The sequence below is a fragment of the Notolepis coatsorum genome, assembly GCF_963971535.1.
Source record: "Notolepis coatsorum genome assembly, chromosome: 5".
NCBI lineage: Eukaryota > Metazoa > Chordata > Actinopteri > Aulopiformes > Paralepididae > Notolepis > Notolepis coatsorum.
In genome coordinates this window covers 44,311,014-44,336,065 of record NC_140169.1, presented here as the reverse complement: position 1 = coordinate 44,336,065, position 25,052 = coordinate 44,311,014, and the positions used below count along the sequence as shown (strand labels likewise).

The window sequence follows — 25,052 nt, the reverse complement described above, 5'->3', positions numbered from 1 at the left end:
CTAACTGCAGTGTGTAACTCTCTAACTGCAGTGTGTAACTCTCTAACTGCAGTGTGTAACTCTCTAACTGCAGTGTGTAACTCTCTAACTGCAGTGTGTAACTCTCTGGCTGCAGTGTGTAACTCTCTAACTGCAGTGTGTAACTCTCTGACTGCAGTGTGTAACTCTCTGACTGCAGTGTGTAACTCTCTAACTGCAGTGTGTAACTCTCTGGCTGCAGTGTGTAACTCTCTAACTGCAGTGTGTAACTCTCTAACTGCAGTGTGTAACTCTCTGACTGCAGTGTGTAACTCTCTGACTGCAGTGTGTAACTCTCTAACTGCAGTGTGTAACTCTCTGGCTGCAGTGTGTAACTCTCTAACTGCAGTGTGTAACTCTCTAACTGCAGTGTGTAACTCTGACTGCAGTGTGTAACTCTCTGACTGCAGTGTGTAACTCTCTAACTGCAGTGTGTAACTCTCTGACTGTAGTGTGTAACTCTCTAACTGCAGTGTGTAACTCTCTAACTGCAGTGTGTAACTCTCTAACTGCAGTGTGTAACTCTCTAACTGCAGTGTGTAACTCTCTAACTGCAGTGTGTAACTCTCTGACTGCAGTGTGTAACTCTCTGACTGCAGTGTGTAACTCTCTAACTGCAGTGTGTAACTCTCTGACTGCAGTGTGTAACTCTCTAACTGCAGTGTGTAACTCTCTAACTGCAGTGTGTAACTCTCTGGCTGCAGTGTGTAACTCTCTAACTGCAGTGTGTAACTCTCTGACTGCAGTGTGTAACTCTCTAACTGCAGTGTGTAACTCTATGACTGCAGTGTGTAACTCTCTAACTGCAGTGTGTAACTCTCTGACTGCAGTGTGTAACTCTCTGGCTGCAGTGTGTAACTCTCTGACTGCAGTGTGTAACTCTCTGACTGCAGTGTGTAACTCTCTAACTGCAGTGTGTAACTCTCTGACTGCAGTGTGTAACTCTCTAACTGCAGTGTGTAACTCTCTGGCTGCAGTGTGTAACTCTCTGACTGCAGTGTGTAACTCTCTGACTGCAGTGTGTAACTCTCTAACTGCAGTGTGTAACTCTCTGGCTGCAGTGTGTAACTCTCTAACTGCAGTGTGTAACTCTCTAACTGCAGTGTGTAACTCTCTAACTGCAGTGTGTAACTCTCTAACTGCAGTGTGTAACTCTCTGACTGCAGTGTGTAACTCTCTAACTGCAGTGTGTAACTCTCTGACTGCAGTGTGTAACTCTCTGACTGCAGTGTGTAACTCTCTGACTGCAGTGTGTAACTCTCTGGCTGCAGTGTGTAACTCTCTAACTGCAGTGTGTAACTCTCTGGCTGCAGTGTGTAACTCTCTAACTGCAGTGTGTAACTCTCTGACTGCAGTGTGTAACTCTCTGACTGCAGTGTGTAACTCTCTAACTGCAGTGTGTAACTCTCTAACTGCAGTGTGTAACTCTGACTGCAGTGTGTAACTCTCTAACTGCAGTGTGTAACTATCTAACTGCAGTGTGTAACTCTCTGGCTGCAGTGTGTAACTCTCTAACTGCAGTGTGTAACTCTCTAACTGCAGTGTGTAACTCTCTGACTGCAGTGTGTAACTCTGACTGCAGTGTGTAACTCTCTAACTGCAGTGTGTAACTCTCTGACTGCAGTGTGTAACTCTCTGACTGCAGTGTGTAACTCTGACTGCAGTGTGTAACTCTCTGACTGCAGTGTGTAACTCTCTGACTGCAGTGTGTAACTCTCTGACTGCAGTGTGTAACTCTCTGACTGCAGTGTGTAACTCTGACTGCAGTGTGTAACTCTCTGACTGCAGTGTGTAACTCTCTGACTGCAGTGTGTAACTCTCTGACTGCAGTGTGTAACTCTCTAACTGCAGTGTGTAACTCTCTAACTGCAGTGTGTAACTCTCTGACTGCAGTGTGTAACTCTCTGACTGCAGTGTGTAACTCTCTGACTGCAGTATGTAACTCTCTGGCTGCAGTGTGTAACTCTCTAACTGCAGTGTGTAACTATCTAACTGCAGTGTGTAACTCTCTGACTGCAGTGTGTAACTCTCTGACTGCAGTGTGTAACTCTGACTGCAGTGTGTAACTCTCTAACTGCAGTGTGTAACTCTCTGACTGCAGTGTGTAACTCTCTGACTGCAGTGTGTAACTCTCTGACTGCAGTGTGTAACTCTCTAACTGCAGTGTGTAACTCTCTAACTGCAGTGTGTAACTCTCTGACTGCAGTGTGTAACTCTCTGACTGCAGTGTGTAACTCTCTGACTGCAGTGTGTAACTCTCTGGCTGCAGTGTGTAACTCTCTAACTGCAGTGTGTAACTATCTAGCTGCAGTGTGTAACTCTCTAACTGCAGTGTGTAACTCTCTAACTGCAGTGTGTAACTCTCTGACTGCAGTGTGTAACTCTCTGGCTGCAGTGTGTAACTCTCTAACTGCAGTGTGTAACTCTCTAACTGCAGTGTGTAACTATCTAACTGCAGTGTGTAACTCTCTGACTGCAGTGTGTAACTCTCTAACTGCAGTGTGTAACTCTCTGACTGCAGTGTGTAACTCTCTAACTGCAGTGTGTAACTCTCTGACTGCAGTGTGTAACTCTCTGACTGCAGTGTGTAACTCTCTAACTGCAGTGTGTAACTCTCTGGCTGCAGTGTGTAACTCTCTAACTGCAGTGTGTAACTCTCTAACTGCAGTGTGTAACTCTCTGACTGCAGTGTGTAACTCTCTGGCTGCAGTGTGTAACTCTCTAACTGCAGTGTGTAACTCTCTAACTGCAGTGTGTAACTATCTAACTGCAGTGTGTAACTCTCTGACTGCAGTGTGTAACTCTCTAACTGCAGTGTGTAACTCTCTGACTGCAGTGTGTAACTCTCTAACTGCAGTGTGTAACTCTCTGACTGCAGTGTGTAACTCTCTGACTGCAGTGTGTAACTCTCTAACTGCAGTGTGTAACTCTCTGGCTGCAGTGTGTAACTCTCTAACTGCAGTGTGTAACTCTCTAACTGCAGTGTGTAACTCTCTGACTGCAGTGTGTAACTCTCTGGCTGCAGTGTGTAACTCTCTAACTGCAGTGTGTAACTCTCTAACTGCAGTGTGTAACTCTCTGGCTGCAGTGTGTAACTCTCTAACTGCAGTGTGTAACTCTCTAACTGCAGTGTGTAACTCTCTAACTGCAGTGTGTAACTCTCTGACTGCAGTGTGTAACTCTCTAACTGCAGTGTGTAACTCTCTAACTGCAGTGTGTAACTATCTAACTGCAGTGTGTAACTATCTGGCTGCAGTGTGTAACTCTCCAACTGCAGTGTGTAACTCTCTAACTGCAGTGTGTAACTCTCTAACTGCAGTGTGTAACTCTCTAACTGCAGTGTGTAACTCTCTGACTGCAGTGTGTAACTCTCTAACTGCAGTGTGTAACTGTGTAACTCTGACTGCAGTGTGTAACTCTCTAACTGCAGTGTGTAACTCTCTGACTGCAGTGTGTAACTCTCTAACTGCAGTGTGTAACTCTCTAACTGCAGTGTGTAACTGCAGTGTGTAACTCTCTAACTGCAGTGTGTAACTCTCTGACTGCAGTATGTAACTCTCTAACTGCAGTGTGTAACTCTCTGACTGCAGTGTGTAACTCTCTAACTGCAGTGTGTAACTCTCTGACTGCAGTGTCTAACTCTCTAACTGCAGTGTGTAACTCTCTAACTGCAGTGTGTAACTATCTGACTGCAGTGTGTAACTCTCTGGCTGCAGTGTGTAACTCTCTAACTGCAGTGTGTAACTCTCTGGCTGCAGTGTGTAACTCTCTAACTGCAGTGTGTAACTCTCTAACTGCAGTGTGTAACTCTCTGACTGCAGTGTGTAACTCTCTAACTACAGTGTGTAACTCTCTGGCTGCAGTGTGTAACTCTAACTGCAGTGTGTAACTCTCTGACTGCAGTGTGTAACTCTCTGACTGCAGTGTGTAACTCTCTAACTGCAGTGTGTAACTCTGGCTGCAGTGTGTAACTCTCTGGCTGCAGTGTGTAACTCTCTGGCTGCAGTGTGTAACTCTCTAACTGCAGTGTGTAACTCTCTGACTGCAGTGTGTAACTCTCTAACTGCAGTGTGTAACTCTAACTGCAGTGTGTAACTCTCTAACTGCAGTGTGTAACTCTCTAACTGCAGTGTGTAACTCTCTAACTGCAGTGTGTAAACTCTCTGACTGCAGTGTGTAACTCTCTAACTGCAGTGTGTAACTCTCTAACTGCAGTGTGTAACTCTCTGGCTGCAGTGTGTAACTCTCTAACTGCAGTGTGTAACTCTCTAACTGCAGTGTGTAACTCTCTGGCTGCAGTGTGTAACTCTAACTGCAGTGTGTAACTCTCTGACTGCAGTGTGTAACTCTCTGACTGCAGTGTGTAACTCTCTAACTGCAGTGTGTAACTCTGGCTGCAGTGTGTAACTCTCTGGCTGCAGTGTGTAACTCTCTGGCTGCAGTGTGTAACTCTCTAACTGCAGTGTGTAACTCTCTGACTGCAGTGTGTAACTCTCTAACTGCAGTGTGTAACTCTCTAACTGCAGTGTGTAACTCTCTAACTGCAGTGTGTAAACTCTCTGACTGCAGTGTGTAACTCTCTAACTGCAGTGTGTAACTCTCTAACTGCAGTGTGTAACTCTCTGGCTGCAGTGTGTAACTCTCTAACTGCAGTGTGTAACTCTCTAACTGCAGTGTGTAACTCTCTAACTGCAGTGTGTAACTCTCTAACTGCAGTGTGTAACTCTCTAACTGCAGTGTGTAACTCTGACTGCAGTGTGTAACTCTCTGACTGCAGTGTGTAACTCTCTGGCTGCAGTGTGTAACTCTCTAACTGCAGTGTGTAACTCTCTAACTGCAGTGTGTAACTCTCTAACTGCAGTGTGTAACTCTCTAACTGCAGTGTGTAACTCTCTAACTGCAGTGTGTAACTCTCTGACTGCAGTGTGTAACTCTCTAACTGCAGTGTGTAACTCTCTGGCTGCAGTGTGTAACTCTCTAACTGCAGTGTGTAACTCTCTGGCTGCAGTGTGTAACTCTCTAACTGCAGTGTGTAACTCTCTAACTGCAGTGTGTAACTCTCTAACTGCAGTGTGTAACTCTCTGACTGCAGTGTGTAACTCTCTAACTGCAGTGTGTAACTCTCTAACTGCAGTGTGTAACTATCTAACTGCAGTGTGTAACTATCTGGCTGCAGTGTGTAACTCTCCAACTGCAGTGTGTAACTCTCTAACTGCAGTGTGTAACTCTCTAACTGCAGTGTGTAACTCTCTAACTGCAGTGTGTAACTCTCTGACTGCAGTGTGTAACTCTCTAACTGCAGTGTGTAACTGTGTAACTCTGAGTAACTCTCTAACTGCAGTGTGTAACTGTGTACCTGACTGCAGTGTGTAACTCTCTAACTGCAGTGTGTAACTCTCTGACTGCAGTGTGTAACTCTCTAACTGCAGTGTGTAACTCTCAACACCAGTCTCTCTACTTGCAGTGTGTAACTCCTGACTGCAGTATGTAACTCTCTAACTGCAGTGTGTAACTGTGTAACTAGACTGCAGTGTGTAACTCTCTGACTGCAGTGTCTAACTCTCTAACTGCAGTGTGTAACTCTCTAACTGCAGTGTGTAACTCTCTGACTGCAGTGTGTAACTCTCTGACTGCAGTGTGTAACTCTCTAACTGCAGTGTGTAACTCTCTAACTGCAGTGTGTAACTCTCTGACTGCAGTGTGTAACTCTCTGACTGCAGTGTGTAACTCTCTGACTGCAGTGTCTAACTCTCTGACTGCAGTGTGTAACTCTCTGGCTGCAGTGTGTAACTCTCTAACTGCAGTGTGTAACTCTCTAACTGCAGTGTGTAACTCTCTGACTGCAGTGTGTAACTCTCTGACTGCAGTGTGTAACTCTCTAACTGCAGTGTGTAACTCTCTGACTGCAGTGTGTAACTCTCTGACTGCAGTGTGTAACTCTAACTGCAGTGTGTAACTCTCTAACTGCAGTGTGTAACTCTCTAACTGCAGTGTGTAACTCTCTGACTGCAGTGTGTAACTCTCTGGCTGCAGTGTGTAACTCTCTGACTGCAGTGTGTAACTCTCTAACTGCAGTGTGTAACTCTGACTGCAGTGTGTAACTCTCTAACTGCAGTGTGTAACTCTCTAACTGCAGTGTGTAACTCTCTAACTGCAGTGTGTAACTCTCTAACTGCAGTGTGCAACTCTCTGACTGCAGTGTGTAACTCTCTAACTGCAGTGTGTAACTCTCTGACTGCAGTGTGTAACTCTCTAACTGCAGTGTGTAACTATCTGACTGCAGTGTGTAACTCTCTGACTGCAGTGTGTAACTCTCTGGCTGCAGTGTGTAACTCTCTAACTGCAGTGTGTAACTCTCTAACTGCAGTGTGTAACTCTCTGACTGCAGTGTGTAACTCTTGACTGCAGTGTGTAACTCTCTGGCTGCAGTGTGTAACTCTCTAACTGCAGTGTGTAACTCTCTGGCTGCAGTGTGTAACTCTCTAACTGCAGTGTGTAACTCTCTAACTGCAGTGTGTAACTCTCTGACTGCAGTGTGTAACTCTCTAACTACAGTGTGTAACTCTCTGGCTGCAGTGTGTAACTCTAACTGCAGTGTGTAACTCTCTGACTGCAGTGTGTAACTCTCTAACTGCAGTGTGTAACTCTGGCTGCAGTGTGTAACTCTCTGGCTGCAGTGTGTAACTCTCTGGCTGCAGTGTGTAACACTCTAACTGCAGTGTGTAACTCTCTGACTGCAGTGTGTAACTCTCTAACTGCAGTGTGTAACTCTCTAACTGCAGTGTGTAACTCTCTAACTGCAGTGTGTAACTCTCTAACTGCAGTGTGTAACTCTCTAACTGCAGTGTGTAAACTCTCTGACTGCAGTGTGTAACTCTCTAACTGCAGTGTGTAACTCTCTAACTGCAGTGTGTAACTCTCTGGCTGCAGTGTGTAACTCTCTAACTGCAGTGTGTAACTCTCTAACTGCAGTGTGTAACTCTCTAACTGCAGTGTGTAACTCTCTAACTGCAGTGTGTAACTCTGACTGCAGTGTGTAACTCTCTGACTGCAGTGTGTAACTCTCTGGCTGCAGTGTGTAACTCTCTAACTGCAGTGTGTAACTCTCTAACTGCAGTGTGTAACTCTCTAACTGCAGTGTGTAACTCTCTAACTGCAGTGTGTAACTCTCTAACTGCAGTGTGTAACTCTCTAACTGCAGTGTGTAACTCTCTGGCTGCAGTGTGTAACTCTCTAACTGCAGTGTGTAACTCTGACTGCAGTGTGTAACTCTCTGACTGCAGTGTGTAACTCTCTGGCTGCAGTGTGTAACTCTCTAACTGCAGTGTGTAACTCTCTAACTGCAGTGTGTAACTCTCTAACTGCAGTGTGTAACTCTCTAACTGCAGTGTGTAACTCTCTAACTGCAGTGTGTAACTCTCTAACTGCAGTGTGTAACTCTCTAACTGCAGTGTGTAACTCTCTGGCTGCAGTGTGTAACTCTCTAACTGCAGTGTGTAACTCTGACTGCAGTGTGTAACTCTCTAACTGCAGTGTGTAACTCTAACTGCAGTGTGTAACTCTCTGACTGCAGTGTGTAACTCTCTAACTGCAGTGTGTAACTCTCTGACTGCAGTGTGTAACTCTCTGACTGCAGTGTGTAACTCTCTAACTGCAGTGTGTAACTCTAACTGCAGTGTGTAACTCTCTGACTGCAGTGTGTAACTCTCTAACTGCAGTGTGTAACTCTCTGACTGCAGTGTGTAACTCTCTAACTGCAGTGTGTAACTCTCTGACTGCAGTGTGTAACTCTCTAACTGCAGTGTGTAACTCTCTGACTGCAGTGTGTAACTCTCTAACTGCAGTGTGTAACTCTAACTGCAGTGTGTAACTCTCTAACTGCAGTGTGTAACTCTGACTGCAGTGTGTAACTCTCTAACTGCAGTGTGTAACTCTAACTGCAGTGTGTAACTCTCTAACTGCAGTGTGTAACTCTCTGGCTTCAACAGAACTGGCACCAAGCAGCATCTCCTACAGGCTTCAACAGAACTGGCACCAAGCAGCATCTCCTATAGGCTTCAATAGAACTGGCACCAAGCAGCATCTCCTACAGGCTTCAATAGAACTGGCACCAAGCAGCATCTCCTACAGGCTTCAATAGAACTGGCACCAAGCAGCATCTCCTACGGGCTTCAACAGAACTGGCACCAAGCAGCATCTCCTACAGGCTTCAACAGAACTGGCACCAAGCAGCATCTCCTACAGGCTTCAACAGAACTGGCACCAAGCAGCATCTCCTATAGGCTTCAACAGAACTGGCACCAAGCAGCATCTCATACAGGCTTCAACAGAACTGGCACCAAGCAGCATCTCCTATAGGCTTCAACAGAACTGGCACCAAGCAGCATCTCCTACAGGCTTCAATAGAACTGGCACCAAGCAGCATCTCCTATAGGCTTCAACAGAACTGGCACCAAGCAGCATCTCCTATAGGCTTCAACAGAACTGGCACCAAGCAACATCTCCTACAGGCTTCAACAGAACTGGCACCAAGCAGCATCTCCTACAGGCTTCAACAGAACTGGCACCAAGCAGCATCTCCTACAGGCTTCAACAGAACTGGCACCAAGCAGCATCTCCTACAGGCTTCAACAGAACTGGCACCAAGCAGCATCTCCTACAGGCTTCAACAGAACTGGCACCAAGCAGCATCTCCTACAGGCTTCAACAGAACTGGCACCAAGCAGCATCTCCTACAGGCTTCAACAGAACTGGCACCAAGCAGCGTCTCCTACAGGCTTCAACAGAACTGGCACCAAGCAGCATCTCCTACAGGCTTCAACAGAACTGGCACCAAGCAGCATCTCCTACAGGCTTCAACAGAACTGGCACCAAGCAGCATCTCCTACAGGCTTCAACAGAACTGGCACCAAGCAGCATCTCCTACAGGCTTCAACAGAACTGGCACCAAGCAGCATCTCATACAGGCTTCAACAGAACTGGCACCAAGCAGCATCTCATACAGGCTTCAACAGAACTGGCACCAAGCAGCATCTCCTACAGGCTTCAACAGAACTGGCACCAAGCAGCATCTCCTACAGGCTTCAACAGAACTGGCACCAAGCAGCATCTCCTACAGGCTTCAACAGAACTGGCACCAAGCAGCATCTCCTACAGGCTTCAACAGAACTGGCACCAAGCAGCATCTCATACAGGCTTCAACAGAACTGGCACCAAGCAGCATCTCATACAGGCTTCAACAGAACTGGCACCAAGCAGCATCTCCTACAGGCTTCAACAGAACTGGCACCAAGCAGCATCTCCTACAGCAGGGATCGGCAATAGGCGGCCCGCGGGCCGAAATTGGCCCGCCAGCAATAATTTCTGGCCCGTCAGTTTATTTTGAGAATATGATATTTATTTTATTTTAATCTTTTTTTTATTATTATTATTATATTTATATTATATTATATTAATATTATATATATATATTCTTTTTATTATATGCATACTTTATGTTTTATCCATGTTGAGAGTGAATAACAGGTGAGTGCAATGTACTGTGCTATAGGCTTGCTCAAAGTGAGGTGGACAGCGCTGGTGCTGAAATGGGAAACACGCAAGTCCATGAAATAAAAACACCAGTTCAGTAAATCATTCAAGCTTTATCTTTACTCGAGTCATGACTGACGGCACCACACATGCATGTGAACAGTAATGCAATAAAAAACAATGGAAAAACAGTGCAATTAACTTTAAAGAAAAAGAGTGCTTGAAGAAGCTCCTGAAATGACCGCCGCGCTATAGGTATTTGAATTAAATGAAAAATACAATTTGGCATTAAACAGTAATGCAATTAAACATCTTTAGGTAGCTTCTTGCAAAGAGGAAATACCAACTCAGGCGCCAGAAGAGGAAACTACGACTTCCAAGACAAACAAAACGAGGAGTCATATTTAAAATACGGGTTTATCGCAAAACGTGTCTCTTGCGTGTTCACATGGCAACACGAGGCTGATTGATTGATTGATTGATTGATTGAAAACTTTATTAACCGATTGCAGAATGGGTTCAATGAAGCAAGCAACTGTGTTCAAGTTGGGTGGACATGGGTGGGCATTCAACGCGAGTGGACATTTGACATATTTCAAACATTAGCATGGATTGAGGAGGAAGCAGAAACAATAATAAGCCCAGGTCTGCCTGCATTATGGTGAGTTGTACATTCGATGTATAATACACCCGCTGTGGTGCTTCAAATCAAATGCACCCTACTGATCTGTTGATGTGTTATAATAATAATAATAATAATAATAATAATAATAATAATAATAATAATAATAATAATAATAATAATAATAATAATAATAATAAATAATAATAATAATAATAATAATACATTCGATGTATAATACACCCGCCGTCGGTGCTTCAAATCAAATGCACCCTTACTTATCTGTTCATGTGTTATACTAATAATAATACATTCGATTTATAATGCGAGCACCTGCATTAAAATCAAATGACTGATCTGTTCATGTGTTATGCACTGTGTGAGAGGCACTTTATAATAGAAAAAAGACAGTGGAAACATGTATATGTCGTTTATTTTGACAGTTAAAAAAAATTCATTATCATTGGCCCGCCACACAATGGCTTGGGGAAAATTTGGCCCATGGGCAAACCTAATTGCCGACCCCTGTCCTACAGGCTTCAATAGAACTGGCACCAAGCAGCATCTCCTACAGGCTTCAATAGAACTGGCACCAAGCAGCATCTCCTACAGGCTTCAACAGAACTGGCACCAAGCAGCATCTCCTACAGGCTTCAACAGAACTGGCACCAAGCAGCATCTCCTACAGGCTTCAATAGAACTGGCACCAAGCAGCATCTCCTACAGGCTTCAATAGAACTGGCACCAAGCAGCATCTCCTACAGGCTTCAACAGAACTGGCACCAAGCAGCATCTCCTACAGGCTTCAACAGAACTGGCACCAAGCAGCATCTCCTACAGGCTTCAACAGAACTGGCACCAAGCAGCATCTCCTACAGGCTTCAACAGAACTGGCACCAAGCAGCATCTCCTACAGGCTTCAACAGAACTGGCACCAAGCAGCATCTCCTACAGGCTTCAACAGAACTGGCACCAAGCAGCATCTCCTACAGGCTTCAACAGAACTGGCACCAAGCAGCATCTCCTACAGGCTTCAACAGAACTGGCACCAAGCAGCATCTCCTACAGGCTTCAACAGAACTGGCACCAAGCAGCATCTCCTACAGGCTTCAACAGAACTGGCACCAAGCAGCATCTCCTACAGGCTTCAACAGAACTGGCACCAAGCAGCATCTCCTACAGGCTTCAACAGAACTGGCACCAAGCAGCATCTCCTACAGGCTTCAACAGAACTGGCACCAAGCAGCATCTCCTACAGGCTTCAACAGAACTGGCACCAAGCAGCATCTCCTACAGGCTTCAACAGAACTGGCACCAAGCAGCATCTCCTACAGGCTTCAACAGAACTGGCACCAAGCAGAGCATAGAACACTGGTGTTCTGAGATAAGATGAGCCAATTGGGATCTATTTTATGCGTGTTTTATATGTCTGCACTTTATGCATTGATCTGCCACAGACATAAATACAGGCAATACAATTATAGTACAGTAGAAAAGTAAGAATAGGCAGTGAAAACTATATAAGTAACTCTGAGTATACGCATCTGAGCAAGTAGTAGTGTGATCAAAGGTGCAGATGAGGGTCTGTATGCCCCATCCTTGGGTCAGGGGCTGTATGCCCCATCCTTGGGTCAGGGGCTGTATGCCCCATCCTTGGGTCAGGGGCTGTATGCCCCATCCTTGGGTCAGGGTCTGTATGCCCCATCCTTGGGTCAGGGGCTGTATGCCCCATCCTTGGGTCAGGGTCTGTATGCCCCATCCTTGGGTCAGGGTCTGTATGCCCCATCCTTGGGTCAGGGTCAGGGGAGGAAATTAGGCCACTTTACTCGCCAAATGCGAGTATTTTTTACGTTTGGCGAGTGATTCATGAAGACCACTCGCCAGTCTGGCGAGTATACAAAAAAATAAAACATTCTGCAATCACTGCACTGGCAAACGGTGCGCGTCTTCTGAGTGTTCGCTTTAGTTGACAGTGCCACGAGAGCACTGCACAAGACCACCCGCGGACATATAATGTTTAATAAACGTTTGCGCAGTACTGGCCAACCCGCGGACATATAATAATAATAAAAGTCCCGCGGTACTACTAGGCTAGCCATCAGGAGCACTCGCAAACAGATAACGTTAAACACAGCAGAATATGGAAAACAGACAGACTGACCAACGGGGAACTGCATCCAACCCTAGTACAACCATAGAGTATAAGTTACTAAGGACACATTTAAATCAGAGGTGTAATGTTGTCTACTGGAACTGTATACAGTGGTTAGCTTCTAGTTAGCGTTTTAGATATAGGTGCTTGCTAGCTAACGTTAGCCCCGTGTGCTCAAAGCAGCCAGCTAGGTGTATATCTGTTATGACTATAATGTTTCCAAAAAAGCACCGGACTACGACGTAACGTTAGACATTTTATTTCATGCTCAAAAGCCCCTGGCTTGCACATCGCAGTCACGAAAGGGGCTAGCTCAACCAGTGCACTGTGCACACAACGTCAACAGCACACCAACCCAACTGACGTTACCACAACACTTGACGGTACTTCACAGCACTGTCGTAAGACCACCGTGCTGTCTTAAAGGCACAGTGTGCCTACCGAGATGCATACACAACATTGACGCGGCTTGACATACAAAGAAGTAATTATCACAATTAGCGATTTTTTTTGTCTGGTAAAAAATCTGTTTGGCTGGTAAAAAAAATCAGATACTCGCCAGTTGGCTGGTAAGCCAAAAAGTTAGTTTCCTCCCCTGGTCAGGGTCTGTATGCCACATCCTTGGGTCAGGGTCTGTATGCCACATCCTTGGGTCAGGGTCTGTATGCCACATCCTTGGGTCAGGGTAACTCACGGTAGACGATCAGCTTGACCTCGCGGTCCGAGTCTCCGGTGGTGTCGCCTGGCGCGTCGATGGAGCAGAAGTAGACACCGTTGTCCCACCACATGACCTCAGTGATGACCAGGTCCGCCTCTGTGGACACACATACCACATGACCTCAGTGATGACATCACACCACATGACCTCAGTGATGACCAGGTCCGCCTGTGGACACACACACCACATGACCTCAGTGATGACATCACACCACATGAACTCAGTGATGACATCACACCACATGACCTCAGTGATGACATCACACCACATGACCTCAGTGATGACCAGGTCAGCCTCTGTGGACACACACACCACATGACCTCAGTGATGACATCACACCACATGACCTCAGTGATGACATCACACCACATGACCTCAGTGATGACCAGGTCGCGTGAATACTTTCGGCAACCAACATGTCCTTCCGCGTTGCTCTGATTGGCCAGCGTTGGCCAGCGCTCTCCTTCGTGAATACCAGCGCTCTACGCTCGTTCCCTACGCCGCGCATGCGCATGAGGCTCCCCCAGGTTAATACGCGACACGATAATCCCCCTGGTTAATAATAATAAATGGGCATCACAGAACACGCCATATTAGCAACGCTGGTTAATAATAATAAGCGGGTATAGCATGATAATACCTAGCTGCATCAGATAATACCTACCTGAGTATACTATATACTCATGTACCATGTTCTACAGTAAGTGGGGAGTGTAAACATTTATAGTTAAAGACAGTAGAGCTTGAGTACTTTCGATTGGGCTTTGATTCAAACCGGTGCATGAGATGAGGTTCTATATGTATTGATTGATTGATTGAAAAGTTTATTAACAGATTGCAGAATGGGTACAGTACAGTACAGCTCAATACATACAATTGTTAAGGGGATGCAGACCAGAGAAAGACTTTCGTCTTGTTTACATCAGGGTCCCCCATTTTCAATTCATCATAACATATATGACATACATGACATACAGATAGACAGTACTGCTACATCTATACATTTATGACATATCAGATTTGCAAATACAGTACTGTTTGTGATACAAAAGTGTCCAGAAAAGGAGTGTATATACATTTGGCGTAGAAACTGTACATTGGAGGAGGTTGGATGGGTGGGGTGGGGTTGGGTGAGGGCTGTACATTGGAGGTGGGGGGGGGGGGGGGGGGGGGGGGGGGTGGTTGGGTAGGGGACACACACACATTTTACACTGTACATTGGAATACTGACAATTCCATACTTGGTCTTTACTGTACAACTAGGTTAGGACATTTGTAGGGGCCAGTTTCGAATTGCAGTCTCACGTAGGTGTTTTTTGAGTGTTTTTGAAAGTGGGTAGTGATTCACATTCCTTTACAGCTTTAGGTAGGGCGTTCCACGTTGATGTGGCATAATTGCGAAACGTGTTTAGTCCCTTGTTTGAGCCGAATCTGGGTTTTACATGATTTGTGGAGCTCCCTCTGGTGTTGTGATCGTGGTATTCACTGACCTTTGGGAAGTATTTTGACATGTACATGGGTACCTTGGTCGCGTAGTGTATCTTGTAGACCAGGCCCATTGCAAGTTGCTGTACTCTGTCGTCTACTCTAAGCCATCCTAGGTTGTCAAAGTGGGCAGGGGTGAGGTGGGTTCTAGGAGTCAGGTCAAGTAGTAGTCTGACTAGCTTGTTTTGAGATGTTTGTAATTTGTTTTTTAGTGCCTTTGAGGTGCTTTGGTACCATGAGGTGCAAGCATAGTCGTAGTACCCTTGAATGAGTGCTCCTGCTAGAGTCTACCAGAGAGGAGATCCGGTACAAGAAACGCGTTCGTTGGTTGACTTTTTTTATTACATTGGATGCCATTTTGTCACAGGAAAGATTAGCCTCTAGGATGGAACCCAGGTAGGTAATTTCATCTTTCCTTGTGATAATATTGTCACCCACTGTAACCGAGAAGCCGTCGGTCTTGCTGAGTTTGTTATTTGAACCGAAGAGAATGGACTCTGTTTTGCCCATGTGTAATGATAGTTTGTTGTCGGCGAGCCATATGCAGATTTTGCCTAGTTCCGAGCTGAGGGCTTTTTCAACCTGTAACTTGTTCTTGTCAGAGACCAGCAGGGCTGAGTCGTCCGCAAACAGGAACAAGTTGCAGTCACAAGCTGACGACATGTCATTTGCATAAATTAGGAATAGTAGCGGTCCTAGAACATGGTACAGTAAGTGGGGAGTGTAAACATTTATAGTTAAAGACAGTAGAGCTCGAGTACTTTCGATAGGGCTTTGATTCAAACCGGTGCATGAGATGAGGTTCTATATGTAGAACATGGTACAGTAAGTGGGGAGTGTAAACATTTATAGTTAAAGACAGTAGAGCTTGAGTACTTTCGATAGGGCTTTGATTCAAACCGGTGTATGAGATGAGGTTCTATATGTAGAACATGGTACAGTAAGCGGGGAGTGTAAACAGTGATTCAAACCCCCTCAATGTACAGTTTCTGCACATTGATGCTTTATACTAGTTCAAGACAGTAGAGCTTGAGTACTTTCGATAGGGCTTTGATTCAAACCCCCTCAATGTACAGTTTCTGACAGCTGGGCTGTGTTGTCACGTGAAATAACGTTATGAATAAAACGCGAAATAACATTATATAACGTTACGCGAAATAACGTTATGAGTGAATCTGGTCGTTGTTTTGATAAATATGTATTCTACGGATTCGAACATAACATTACATTTCCACGATTAGCCTCGCTTGGCGTGCGAGTGCCGTCAAAAAGAAAATGTGCATGCACGCGTTACCGGCGTAGGGGGAAAACGAGCGTAGAGGGCTGGCCGATCGCTGGCCAATCAGAGCAACGCGGAAGGACATGTTGGTTGCCGAAAGTATTCACGCGACCAGGTCAGCCTCTGTGGACACACACACCACATGACCTCAGTGATGACATCACACCACATGACCTCAGTGATGACATCACACCACATGGCCTTAGTGATGACATCACACCACATGGCCTCAGTGATGACATCACACCACATGACCTCAGTGATGACCAGGTCAGCCTCTGTGGACACATCACATTCAAACGTATTAATGTATAAAGAAAAAAGTCATGCACTTCCAAGAAACATTCAAGAACTGTTCTTTGATAGGGAGGGGGGTTATAATCTGAGGGGAGAACACAATTTAAAAGTGCTAAGTGTACGCACTACCATGAGAAGACACTGCATCTCAATATGTGGAGTAAAACTGTGGAACAGTCTGAATGTGGTGCTAAAGCAATGTCCAAACATGAGACAATTCAAACTGATGTATAAGGAAATTATGTTCAGGGATGAGGAAGGGATTTGACATTCACGGGTGTTTACATTTTACATTACATTTTGTTTTCTATTTTATTTCTTTCATGTTTTACATATATCGTTTTTGTTTTTTGTTTTGCATATATATATATATTTTTTTATTTATTTTTTTATGTTTTAAAATAGTACACTCATTTGAGTAGTGGAAAACGGGTAGGATTAAATAAGTGTATACTTCTTCCTACTCCTTTTCGAACATGTAGATTGAGTTGTTTTGCTTTTGTTATGGTTTGTTTGTATTCATTGCATGTTCGAAATAAAGATTTCAAATCAAATAAAAAAATCAAACGTATCGACAAGTACAACACAAATAAGTTGGCGTCTAACCAGAGTGCAAAATAACAGTAAAGTGCATCAACAATATACAGGACAGGTGTGTAATATACAGTAATAATATACAGTGTATATCAGGGGTGTAGCGGTACATGTATTCGTCCCGCGACTTCACGATCCGGTACATCCAGCCATATGACGAATATGTCTCATACGACACTAGGTGAAACTAGGGTTGCACATTTTACAAATGTATGCTCAATATCTTTACTTTACACTGGCTTACTTTGATCTTTAACGTTGAATATCAAGCTTGTATTGCCACATTTAGTTGATGAATAAAACGTTGAAGCTTGTAAAGGCATGATGACAAGCCGACAGAACAAATGAACATTGGACTGTTTCTCCCCTCCTCCCCCCTCCTCCCCCCCTCCTCCCCTCCCTCCCCCTTCCTCCCCTCCTCCTTACTACATTATGTCCCTGAAACAAAACCATGAATGAGTGATACGTTTGTAACACAGCAGGGTCACAATAGGCTGAAAATGTCCATCCGTTTCTTGTTTGCCTAAATAATGTTAACCAATGGAAAGACACACACACACCAACTTTCTACCGCACTACTTTCCCCTCACAGCGGTTCCGAGAAAAAAACTAAAACGGCAAACATACTTTTGCTGATCTGGACTGGTCCTCTGAGCTCCTCTCCAGTCGAGCTGCTGTGGTGTTTAAATCCAAAATATTGATAAAACCTCTGCCATTGTTGTGTAACATGTCATCTCTTCTCTAGAGTCTTCTTTCTCTGCTTCACGTGAAGTTACATCTACTTTAGAAGTGAAACTGAAACTTAAAAAGCTACACCGTGGGGGGCGGTAGGCAATTAATTTACTCAGTGGATTGCTGAACACGTTATCACCGACTACCGTGGCAAGCCTAAGTGGAACTAAGTATAACTTAATAATAAATATTTGTTCCTGTTGTACCAAACTCGTACCGAACCGTGGCTTCTGTGTACCGTTACACCCCTAGTGTATATACAATGTAAGTGGTTAAATATATATCATAAATACTACTGAGCAAATATGTTAATATGATGTATGTACAGTATTATTATGAACAGTATTATTATGTACAGTGATACAAGTATAAATATACTATGGTAGTAAGCCATAATGGCCAGCAGTATAACTAATAATAGTAGTGATAAGTGCCCACGCTAGGTCTTAGGTCAGATCGATAACTTCATAACTCATTGGTCTGCTCATCTTGACATCAAACAGCGTCCTGCGAAGTGGTTGACATGCAGGACCAAATGAGTCTACAAACTGTCGTTGTTACTCACTGACCGACAAGATATAGCGAATGCACTGTTCCGACCCCACCCAGTCATCGACCTTAGGTCGATTGATTGGGGTTGCGGAATCTTTTTATTTTATTTGCACTGGGAAGGACTTTTTTTATTCAGATGAGGTCCATTTCCCTTATCCGTTTACACGTATTATCACTGTATGGCTTTACTTGATAATCCCATTATACAGAACCCACTTTGAATCTATATACATATATATATTTCTCTCCTTAGGTCTCCGTCTGGATAAAGCCACACTTCTAAAGTTTTTACATCATAAATCAGGAACATTACGGGACCGCGTGGTTGCCGACTGGTTAAAGGGTCACTTCTAAAGTTTTTACATCATAAATCAGGAACATTACGAAGCAATGGGTAAAGTTACAATGCAAAAAACATTTCAATGCTTACCCGTCGTCTTTCAGTTAGAAGAATGGAAGCAAAAAGGTGTGTTCCAAAAGAAGGGTGTTTTATTTTTTTAAAGTACAAGATTACATTAAAGGCACAGTTTCATGTTTATAAGTACAAAGGTTTCTGCTCACAATATATCAGAATTCAGTCATCTCCATAAAATCTCTCAAAAATCTGGCTCTCGAAGGAGCAACAGTCATTTTTATATTGATCCTTCATCATATTTCGATTGGTCTAAAAACAGTGATGTCACAGGGATGTCATTTCACTAGCAAACCAACGTACAATACGTAGTAAGGATGGACTCCCCTCCTTCTTTTACTTGCGTTACCTTCAGTTACCTAGTTTTTTCAAGTATGAGAAAGTCCCTCCACTTTTCATCTTATTCAGAACTTACAAAGGGTAAGCCTGTTAACCATGCGTCTGCCGGCCGGAGAGCTCAGGGAAGGGGCCCTGCCTGGCAAGGTCACATTCTTATGGTTAACTCCCTACTGCAGGCTTGCTCTTACAGACACCTCTATGCAGACCAGGCAATTAATTCTTAAGCAGAAGAGGTTAGATTCACACAATCACTGTCTTCCAACCAGAGTTTAGTTTTAAAGTGTATAAAGAATATACAGGTCATATACATAGCTCCAATCATATATAATAAACATAAGAATATTATACAAAGTGTCACTCGTTTACACATAACGTGTTTCCTTTCTGACAGGGCATTACCAGCCATAATACATATCACATCTAGACACCTATAGTAACATATGCCTAGATGATAGCAAATATATACAATAAACCTTTTGTATTGATTCCATTGACTCCACTCTCCAAGATCACGCAAGATATTGTAGTGTACACAAGTTACGGTTCCAGAGTCCACAGTTCTCACAGTTTTTTTCACAAGTGGGAGGAAGAATCTACAGACATTCCTCATAATCATATATAAGAACAGGATGTCATACTAACCAGTGTCACTTAGTTGGCTGTGACACTTTACAAGTAGGTATGGGATTATTGGGATTTTATAGATATAGTATACAGTGTGTACAGAGTGGGTATGTATATAGGTATGTAAACAGGACAGATAAATATATACGGTATATACAGTATTATTGTACATGCTATCATACAGTGTTATCGGGTAGACTATAGGTGGAGGTAGGTAGTTATGATTACAGTGTACGGTAGTTGTAGACAGTGAAGGCAGTAGATCGGTACACATGCCCAGTAGTACACATTTAGTACTACTATTTCAACAAACATCGCAAACTTGAAAAGACTTGTATTTTGCTGCTAGGAGGGCAGATTGAGATGGCGGGTGGGTTATGGTCTTGATAGTACTCACTGTTAGTGATGGTGATCTTTCGCTCTCGATACTCTGCACCCAGCATGGCCTCATTATTGCCCCTCTTCTGGACCACCGTGCGGACGGTGCGCTGGCGGTCCGGGCAGTCGTTGGCTGGATCCTGGCCCAGCTGTAGAGAAGCCTGATAGGCTAGAGAGATGGGAGGGGGGGGTAGAGGGAAAGATGAAGGGTGGAGCATGTTGCCATTATGAGTTATCACATTTTTATGAACCGACATTAGCAGTGCATTTGGAATTTGTGCTCTCAGTTACGTGGTCAAACCAAAACGCTGGATAATCATTAAATAATTCACCTTGTGTTTGTAGCCAAGAGGGACGTTTACATTCCTTTAGCCCCCCGAAAAATACCCCCCAAAATGTTTTAGCCCCATTAGCCAACTTTGCATTTGCAAAGCTAGTAGTGGTGTCATCTGACACTAGACAACATAAGGTGTCATCCGACACTAGACAACATAAGGTGTCATCTGACACTAGACAACATAAGGTGTCATCCGACACTAGACAACATAAGGTGTCATCTGACACTAGACAACATAGTAACCCATAGGTATCGAGCACATCATGCTAGCTTGTTGGAAAACGGGATAAATAATGCTGCAAAATTAGTAGGGCTGTCTTAAATACTTCTAAGGTTCGTTCGATTAGTAGTTCGTTAACTACAACAAGCAATGCTGTTTGTTTTTTAAGATGAGGTCGGACTCGGCACTGACAGATTTTGTGCTGCTTTTATAAAGCCTCAAATGACGGCTTACAATATTTCATGGAAGCAAAGTGTTTAGTTTGTCTAAGATTTAAAAAGGTTTAAACTTTACAGCACTGACAAAGTTGAACAAAGTGCTGTACAAGTCCCACAACATTAAAAAAATTCAATCTAGAATCTCGGCCCCGAAGCTTCGAATTCCAAAAAAGAAAATCGAAGGTCAGCCCTAAAAATTTGGCTACATTTTGGAGAACCAGGAGTCTCCCTTTGGGTTCTATGGAGAACCAGGAGTCTCCCTTTGGGTTCTATGGAGAACCAGGAGTCTCCCTTTGGGTTCTATGGAGAACCAGGAGTCTCCCTGTGGGTTCCATGGAGAACCAGGAGTCTCCCTTTGGGTTCTATGGAGAACCAGGAGTCTCCCTTTGGGTTCCATGGAGAACCAGGAGTCTCCCTTTGGGTTCTATGGAGAACCAGGAGTCTCCCTTTGGGTTCTATGGAGAACCAGGAGTCTCCCTTTGGGTTCTATGGAGAACCAGGAGTCTCCATTTGGGTTCTATGGAGAACCAGGCGTCTCCCTTTGGGTTCTATGGAGAACCAGGCGTCTCCCTTTGGGTTCTATGGAGAACCAGGCGTCTCCCTTTGGGTTCTATGGAGAACCAGGCGTCTCCCTTTGGGTTCTATGGAGAACCAGGAGTCTCCCTTTGGGTTCTATGGAGAACCATGAGTCTCCATTTGGGTTCTATGGAGAACCAGGCGTCTCCCTTTGGGTTCTATGGAGAACCAGGCGTCTCCCTTTGGGTTCTATGGAGAACCAGGCGTCTCCCTTTGGGTTCTATGGAGAACCAGGCGTCTCCCTTTGGGTTCTATGGAGAACCAGGCGTCTCCCTTTGGGTTCTATGGAGAACCAGGCGTCTCCCTTTGGGTTCTATGGAGAACCAGGCATCTCCCTTTGGGTTCTATGGAGAACCAGGCGTCTCCCTTTGGGTTCTATGGAGAACCAGGCGTCTCCCTTTGGGTTCTATGGAGAACCAGGCGTCTCCCTTTGGGTTCCATGGAGAACCAGGAGTCTCCCTTTGGGTTGATGCCCAATGTATGCTAATCCCATGCAGTTTTGGGACATGCAGGTTATGTAGTACCAATGTGTTATTTTCGCCTATTTTAAATGCTGTATTTGCATATTTCTGCATACTGGAGTCCCTAAACAAACAGTCGTAGAATTGCATAGATTGGGTCTGACTGGAAACACGAGACTCTTGTGGATCCAATGAGTCCACCTGTGTGATGATGTCACTTCCCATAGTTAAGTTGCGAGACCATCTTTTCCCTTTTTATTTTTATTTTTTTATAAACTTCACCTCACTGTATAAAACGACCAATTGTGACCTCTAGCTAAATCACAGCCTCATGAAACTTTGCAACCACAGACTAGAGACCTGAGCCATTCAGAGGTTATATGGCTTTCGTAGGTACTGTATATAGATAATAACAGGCTTCCTAGGTACTGTATATTGATAATAACAGGCTTCCTAGGTAACTGTATATTGATTGATTGAAAAGTTTATTAACAGATTGCAGAATGGGTACAGTACAGTACAGCTCAATACATACAATTGTTAAGGGGATGCAGACCAGAGAAAGACTTTCGTCTTGTTTACATCAGGGTCCCCCATTTTCAATTCATCATAACATATATGACACACATGACATACAGATACAGTACTGCTACATCTATACATTTATGACATACCAGATTTGCAAATACAGTACGGTTTGTGGTACAAAAAGTGTCCAGAATAGAGTGTATATACATTTGACGTAGAAACTGTACATTGGAGGAGGTTGGGTAGGTGGGGTGGGGGGGGTTGGGTAGGGGGTGGGTGGGTGGGAGACACTGTACACTGGAATACTGACAAAGCCATACTTGATCATTTACTGTACAACTGGGTTAGGACATTTGTAGGGGCCAGTTTCGAATTGCAGTCTCCCGTAGGTGTTCTTTGAGAGTGGTTTTGAAAGTGGGTAGTGATTCACATTCCTTTACAGCTTTGGGTAGGGCGTTCCACATTGATGTGGCATAATTGCAAAACGTGTTTAGTCCCTTGTTTGAGCCGAATCTGGGTTTAACATGATTTGTGGAGCTCCCTCTGGTGTTGTGATTGTGGTATTCACTGACCTTTGGGAAGTATTTTGACATGTACATGGGTACCTTGGTCGTGTAGTGCATCTTGTAGACCAGGCCCATTGCAAGTTGCTGTACTCTGTCGTCTACTCTAAGCCATCCTAGGTTGTCAAAGTGGGCAGGGGTGAGGTGGGTTCTAGGAGTCAGGTCAAGCAGTAGTCTGACTAGTTTGTTTTGAGATGTTTGTAATTTGGTTTTTAGTGCCTTTGAGGTGCTTTGGTACCATGAGGTGCAAGCATAGTCGTAGTACCCTTGAATGAGTGCTCCTGCCAGAGTCTTCAGGGTATTCTTGTTTATCAGTGAGGAGATCCGGTACAAGAATCAAGTTCATTGGTTGACTTTTTTTATTACATTGGATGCCATTTTGTCACAGGAAAGATTTGCCTCTAGGATGGAGCCCAGGTAGGTAATTTCTTCTTTCCTTGTGACAATATTGTCACCCACTGTAACTGAGAAGCCGTCGGTCTTGCTGAGTTTGTTATTTGAACCGAAGAGAATGGACTCTGTTTTGCCCAGGTGTAATGATAGTTTGTTATCAGCGAGCCATAGAGTTAGTAGCTTCTGTCTGGTTGTGTAGGTACTGAGGGTAGTAGGGTTAGTAGCTTCTGTCTGGTTGTGTAGGTACTGAGGGTAGTAGGGTTAGTAGCTTCTGTCTGGTTGTGTAGGTACTGAGGGTAGTAGAGTTAGTAGCTTCTGTCTGGTTGTGTAGGTACTGAGGGTAGTAGGGTTAGTAGCTTCTGTCTGGTTGTGTAGGTACTGAGGGTAGTAGGGTTAGTAGCTTCTGTCTGAGTGTGTAGGTACTGAGGGTAGTAGGGTTAGTAGCTTCTGTCTGGTTGTGTAGGTACTGAGGGTAGTAGGGTTAGTAGCTTCTGTCTGAGTGTGTAGGTACTGAGGGTAGTAGGGTTAGTAGCTTCTGTCTGAGTGTGTAGGTACTGAGGGTAGTAGTGTTAGTAGCTTCTGTCTGAGTGTGTAGGTACTGAGGGTAGTAGAGTTAGTAGCTTCCGTCTGGTTGTGTAGATACTGAGGGTAGTAGGGTTAGTAGCTTCTGTCTGGTTGTGTAGGTACTGAGGGTAGTAGGGTTAGTAGCTTCTGTCTGGTTGTGTAGGTACTGAGGGTAGTAGGGTTAGTAGCTTCTGTCTGGTTGTGTAGGTACTGAGGGTAGTAGGGTTAGTAGCTTCTGTCTGATTGTGTAGGTACTGAGGGTAGTAGAGTTAGTAGCTTCTGTCTGGTTGTGTAGGTACTGAGGGTAGTAGAGTTAGTAGCTTCTGTCTGGTTGTGTAGGTACTGAGGGTAGTAGGGTTAGTAGCTTCTGTCTGGTTGTGTAGGTACTGAGGGTAGTAGGGTTAGTAGCTTCTGTCTGGTTGTGTAGGTACTGAGGGTAGTAGAGTTAGTAGCTTCTGTCTGGTTGTGTAGGTACTAGGGATACTGCAGTGATGTGGAATGTACCATCATTAATAGACTCATGACATTTACATTTAGCTGAACGCTTTTATCCAAAGCAACTGTACAATAATTCAGCAGGAAGGGTACAACTCTTTCAGCTGAGTAACAATGTTCATCAAACAGTGCTGAAACCTGGGCACTGCCGTGTTGAGTGCACAGTAGAAGAGACATGTTAGTATAGTAGTTAGTAATATAGACAAGGAAGATTAATTAGTGGAGGAGTGCATGATAGTAGAAGACAGTAAGAACCTTTTGGTGTCAGATTTTAGTAGTGGGTTAATGACCCAATACCCTATTTTAGCCCAGTATCAGACCGATATCCTACTTGTAATGTAAAACACTGGGTTAGTGCCCGTCTCATATGGACACAGTAAGTCATGGCTAGACATACATGCTCATCGTGAGAGGTGTGTATGTATGCCTTTAGTGTATTTTGTACTTGTACTTTGAGAGAGAGACAGGGAAATATCCATTTGGTTTTGTCGTTGATCTCTATATATTTTTGAATACGTGATTCCTCCGGTCAACGCTCGCCATGGGCTTGTTGGACACATTGTGAAAGGTCTTGGGACCAAAACATTGGCAAGATAGGGATGTTCGATATTGGCTTTTTTACCGATATACTGTACCGATATATGTCCAACTCTTAATTTCCGATAGCGATATCAACCGATACCGATATATGCAGGGTCCCCCCCGCCCCCCAAAAATACATTACATATCTCTTGTTGTGGAATTAACACAACATTATGCATACTTTTGACAATAAATAAAATAAGAATGTGTTCTTACTTGCTTGCCTGGGTAGATAAAGGTTAAATCGGACATCCCTGGTCCTGGTCCCATTCAAACACGGAATGCCCTTTTCAATCAATGTCCCTATATCAGTAAACAGTGACATCACACAGACTATTGTTCTGCTGTTGACCACAGCGTGATGGTGTTGCTCACCTGTAGA

The 25,052-nt window shown here is 44.2% G+C and overlaps 1 protein-coding gene across 1 annotated transcript in view; it reads right to left on the bottom strand.

The window, feature by feature from the left end:
• The window catches only part of ildr1b (immunoglobulin-like domain containing receptor 1b), a 61,181-nt gene that overhangs the window by 27,489 nt on the left and 8,640 nt on the right, over nucleotides 1-25,052 (bottom strand). Inside the window, exons 3-4 of the mRNA XM_084314072.1 lie at nucleotides 19,753-19,902; nucleotides 13,018-13,137 (exon numbers count right to left, since the gene is read on the bottom strand). Of these exons, the coding sequence (XP_084170198.1) occupies nucleotides 13,018-13,137; nucleotides 19,753-19,902 (270 nt within the window). The remainder of the gene's footprint in view (nucleotides 1-13,017; nucleotides 13,138-19,752; nucleotides 19,903-25,052) is intronic.